The following is a 5375-nucleotide window of genomic DNA, read 5'->3' on the forward strand; positions in this document are numbered from 1 at the left end:
TACGGCATAGCATAGCGCGTACGGCATAGCGTAGCATAGCATAGCGCGTCCGGCATAGCATAGCGCGTACGGCATAGCGTAGCATAGCATAGCGCGTCCGGCATAGCATAGCGCGTACGGCATAGCATAGCGCGTACGGCATAGCGTAGCACAGCATAGCGCGTACGGCATAGCGTAGCATATCATAGCGCGTACGGCATAGCATAGCGTGTACGGCATAGCGTAGCATAGCATAGCGCGTCCGGCATAGCATAGCGCGTACGGCATAGCATAGCGCGTACGGCATAGCGTAGCATAGCATAGCGTGTACGGCGTAGCATAGCATAGCATAGCGTGTACGGCATAGCATAGCGCGTACGGTATAGCGTAGCATAGCATAGCGCGTACGGCATAGCATAGCGCGTACGGCATAGCGTAGCATAGCATAGCGCGTACGGCATAACGTAGCATAGCATAGCGCGTACGGCATAGCATAGCGCGTACGGCATAGCGTGGCATAGCATAGCGCGTACGGCATAGCATAGCGCGTACGGCATAGCATAGCGCGTACGGCATAGTGTAGCATAGCATAGCGCGTACGGCATAGCATAGCGCGTACGGCATAGTGTAGCATAGCATAGCGCGTACGGCATAGCATAGCGCGTACGGCAGCGCGTACGGCATAGCATAGCGTGTACGGTATAGCGTAGCATAGCATAGCGCGTACGGCTAAATTTGCATGCTAGGCTCCGCAAGCTTAATTTTCTTCCGCCGGTGCGTAACACTGCACAGCACGCAGCTGCACGTGCCGACCCGCAGGTGACGGCACAGCAGCGGCTGCATGACACTGCACACGGCATAGCGTAGCATAGCATAGCGCGTACGGCTAAATTTGCGTGCTAGGCTCCGCAAGCTTAATTTTCTTCCGCCGGTGCGTAACACTGCACAGCACGCAGCTGCACGTGCCGACCCGCAGGTGACGGCACAGCAGCGGCTGCATGACACTGCACAGTGTACATGTACACGCTATGACATACACGCCGTACGCGTCGTATGCGCTATGCCGTACGCGCTGTGCTGTGCCGTACGCCCTTAAGCGCCGTGCAACGCACGCAGCGACGGAGCTACGGCCCACTCGCGCGAACAGCGCGCTCTAGTAGCCGTAGCGACTTTGGGAGCGGAGGCCTTAGGCTGTGCCGGCCGTCCGTCTGTCTCTCCGTCTGTCCCTCCGTCTGTCCACCGAGTCTTCGGTTCGAATCGACCCTCGCTGCGATCTTTTTCCCTCTTTTTTTTCTGTTGATGCGACCACACGTTTTTTTTCTTTTTTTTTTTTGCGTTATTCGTGTTTCATATCTGCCTCTCAGGATCATGCGTCCGCGCATCAGCAATACAGTATGCTGCGGCACGGCGGCCAGCCGTCCAGCAAGCGCGCTTTGCAGGTTGCCCTTTATGCACTTAGTTTTGTTCCGATTCCAAGTGTGCACCTTCACTTGCGCGTGTCGGACTTTATTTTATGCGCGTCTCAGGCTGAACTTTGGGTGCTAATCATGCCTTGCTCTTCGTCCGCAGCCTTGCTCTTCGGCAGCCATCTGGACCGTCCACCTTTGTTGTGTGTCCGGCTTTTCGCGTTCCGCATTGGCCTTTGCGTTTCCGGGCTTTTTGCGCTAGACTTTTCGCAATAGAGCATGCTCGTAGCCGACCGCCCTGCAATCCAGCGACCGTTTGCAGCCGTCTGCCGTTTGCAGTCGATAATTACGGCCCAGCGCGATGCTGGTCCATTGACTGCATCAACTGCCAGCTTGGGAGGCTAGGCTTTGCGGTATTTAGTTTGTTCCGCGTTGGACCTTGCTGTACTTTGTGTTCTGGGCTTTGCAGTTCTGTATTTGTACCGCGCTGCTCTTTACGCAACTCCTGTGCTTTGCGCGATACAATTCCTTGCGTATATAGCTTCGCAAGTTGAGCTTCGCATGCTGGGCTTTGTGTATTCGGCTGCTCTTCGACTCTGCGCGTTCGATATACAAATTAATAACCTCCGTACTAAGCCGTGCTCGCGATTCGACCCAACCGACTGCAACTGTCGCGCTTCGGCTTTGCGGTCCTTCTTTTGCATTTTAAGCTTTATGAGCATAGCTTTGTTCCGTATTCGACTTTGCACGTTCAACCGCGCATGTTCGCGGGAGTCGTAGTTGTCCTATTGCAAGCATGCGCCAAGGTTCGCCCAAGGCGAATGAAATCCGATCGGGTCGTGAGAACAAAGTTGCGTCACCTCAAGGTTGCGCAGGCGTACGTGCGCTGTAAAAATTATAAAACCCAGGCCTGCCTGGAATGTAGATCATTGTGCCCTCCATCGATTACGACTTCTGCCTACTGAAACTTTCACGTTCCTCTCGCCAACATGGGACCCAAGTGAGTTGCTCATCGCTGCGCCCGCTGTTTACTATTAAGTAGTCGGTACTCGCTATTCATTGCGTTCGTTATACCGCAGGCGCCTTGCCGCTATAGATCCGCCTTCTCTGCCGCCGGCGAAACAGCCGCACCAGGAAACAACCGCGCCGGGAAGTACGCCTGAAGCCTCCGCGAGCTCGGCATCAACCGCGACTCCGACTAGCCCTGCTTCGTGCAGTGCCCCCGCTTCGAGGTAAGGCTTAGACATTGCAATCGAGCTCAACGCTAGATGTGCTTCGTTTTGCGGTTGTGATTGCGTCTCTGCGCTTCGTGCAGTGCTCGCGCTTCGAGGTAAGACTTAGACGTTGTAGCCGGGCTCCTTGTGAGCCGTGCTTCGTTGTGCGTTTGCGTGCGCGGTTGTGCCTCTGTCTTGAAGTGTCTGTAATATGATCTCACCTTGTACGCATTTGCTGCATTGGCTTGGCCGACTACCGGCTGTGCGATTCAACTGTCGCGTTTGGTTGTTGTGGACTTCATGTGTGAACGACGTGGCCTGCTCTGCGTTTAAATGTGTTGGACGTCTTAGATTCATTTGCTGCTTGTGCCGTTTGGATCCGGTACTTTCGTTCTGCTCTCTCTATACGCATCTTGTACTGCTCGACCCGCCAGTATAGTCTTCTTTACGTAAGCAGTCGGGCTAGTACTTGGACCTTGCTCTGCTAGCACAAATACAAGACCTACATCTCTCTCCGTCCGTCCGTCTGTGAATAAAATTATCCTACTTCGACGATCTTCTTAGCGCGTATATGCCTTAGACGTTTTTTGTCTTGTATCTTCAATCCAAGCTCGTACCTTTAATATCACTACTTCGACGTACGATCCCGACAGTATCTCGGTAAGCTTTCAGCTTACCTTTACGGCCGGGCCCGTGCAAGTCGGCGTCGGCCGTCTGTGGAGCGGGCTGAGGTGCAACACTGCGACCATCGTGGGTGGCCCGGCAGCAAACGGTATTGTCCTCGTTCAGGCTGACGGTGCCATCCTAGCTAGTCTCCAGGCGAATAAGTGCTACGGATCCGTAGTAGACTTTACGCACGTTCAGTCGGCAATTTTGCCGCCTCACGTCGTCAGTCGCTTTGCGGGCGTTTTGGTAACCACTTTTAAGACCACCAGTATGAGCGAACTTAAGTATACTCAAGCTAGGCGCATGTGGAGTACCCTTACGGCCCGCCTGTGGTTTCCTACTTTGAACCCGTATGTGAAGCCGCCGTTAAATGAGGCCAGCTATCCAAGTGACGGCAGCGCGCTCCTTGTTTTGCCGTTTGGGGAACCCTTCGTCAGCGGGCCGTTCCAAAAGATCAGCGCATACGTGGCTTGTACTGACGTAAACGATGTCCGGGTTGGGGAGGTTCATCTTGCGTACGATCCGGACACCCCGCCGGTTTATTGCCATCTTGTCAGCGACGCCGGCAGCAGTAGCATCCCGCTCTACCTGTTTGGTGCCAAAATAAGCGGCGCTAATTCGCAGTATACTCCAACCGTGTGGATTAACGGCACCCTCACTGCTGCGGCAGTCCGACCCGGTCAGGACATACGCAGTTTCCCTGCTCATGTGCGCGCGTTCATCAGCGCTACGCAGCAGCATGCGCAGCAAACGGCAGCATCCGAAACTAGCAGCATGTTGTTGGCATGGGAGCAGCGTGAGTGGCCTGGGAGTATCACGACCCTGCCGCAGGACGGCGCACATGCTCGCGCTAGCTTGTCTCCCAACCCCAGCGTTAGCTGCGTCGTCAACGACCGCAAAGTTCTGCCCCTTATATTGACGGTCAATCAGCGGCAGTACCCGGTATGCACCGACAGCGCGGATGTGTTGCGCCAGCTCCCTGGATTCGACGCTTTCTTCACGGACCTGCCGTATGATGACGTTGAACTCCGGTCCGCGTTTTGTGCGTCACGGCCATTCAGCATCGTCGGCACGGCAACTACTCACACCATCGGGCGCACCACTTTTGTCACCGCCTTCCAACAATAGCTGCAGCGCGTATAGCGCCTACACTGCGGGATCGACTTTGATATTTGCGGGTTGTGCAGGCCGCATGCGTGTTGGATATTATGTTTCTACCTTCTGTTTGTTTTTTACATGTGTGCGGACGCACGGTTGACGCCCTCTGATTTGGCTGTTGATCTTTTATGCCTGTTTTTTCTGTTTCCTGTTTTACTTACTGTCTCCGGATTTGCTGCCGGCGCGAAGCATTGTAGTTGCCGCGCTTAGCTTAGCTGCATTGTTTGATATTCGCGGTGTACTCTTCGCTGTTTGAGACTCATTACGTTCGTTCGGAGGATTGCGGCTTCTGTCCGTTCGGAGGATTGCGGCTTACTTTGTACATTTCGATTTAACGTGTTCGTTCGACTGTACGTGTGGATCGTTGCATGCTCCTGCGTTGACCTGTATTTTAAAGACGGGTGTGTCCTGCATTTTAAAGAGACAGGTGTGTCCTGCCGATTGGGCGACTTGGCGCGCTGCATTGGACCATTTTGTGTAGTCTTAAAACCTCTGCGTTTCGGGTTGTACATCTGGTTGCCGCGTTGCAGCTTGCGTGCATGACTCGTTTAAAATGTAATGGTGTTCTTTTTTCACGTTTATTCCTGTAACCCCGATATCCGGATGTAGCGTCACATGCGCTCCCATCCGAATACCAGGGTTACAGGCGTCAAAATTGGTATGCCGTGCCAATTTTGACGACACGCTCGATCGGTATACAGCCGTCATGGTTGGTGGGTTCGACTCCCACACGAGCGCATCGATACTGCTGATGCCGCCTATACCTTCACACTATATCGTACCTACTTCGTGTCTTCGCTGCCTCTGCGGATTGTTGTGGCCCCGACTTCATACGCTATACTTTGCGTTTTCACCTCTGCATATCTCATCCTTACAGTAACAACCTGTCCGCTTCAAGCTTCACGCGTTTGATCTTCTTCTGCATCCGACTTCGCATGTTAAAGCTACTCTT

The 5375-nt window shown here is 53.9% G+C and overlaps 2 protein-coding genes across 2 annotated transcripts in view; both read left to right on the forward strand.

Moving 5' to 3' along the window:
• Positions 1–846, forward strand: part of VOLCADRAFT_100610 (uncharacterized protein) — a gene marked incomplete at both ends in the record, with an annotated part of 22844 nt that extends 21998 nt beyond the window's left edge. Inside the window, one exon of the mRNA XM_002959160.1 lies at positions 799–846. Coding sequence (XP_002959206.1) covers positions 799–846 — 48 coding nt within the window. The remainder of the gene's footprint in view (positions 1–798) is intronic.
• A 1528-nt stretch (positions 847–2374) lies between these two features.
• On the forward strand, positions 2375–4393 carry VOLCADRAFT_100611 (uncharacterized protein; the record flags this gene model as incomplete). Its single annotated transcript, XM_002959161.1, has 3 exons — positions 2375–2385; positions 2465–2617; positions 3493–4393. 3 exons carry the CDS (start codon positions 2375–2377, stop codon positions 4391–4393), a joined length of 1065 nt encoding a protein of 354 aa, XP_002959207.1.
• Positions 4394–5375: the final 982 nt, after the last annotated feature.

Source organism: Volvox carteri (assembly GCF_000143455.1).
Source record: "Volvox carteri f. nagariensis unplaced genomic scaffold VOLCAscaffold_130, whole genome shotgun sequence".
NCBI lineage: Eukaryota > Viridiplantae > Chlorophyta > Chlorophyceae > Chlamydomonadales > Volvocaceae > Volvox > Volvox carteri.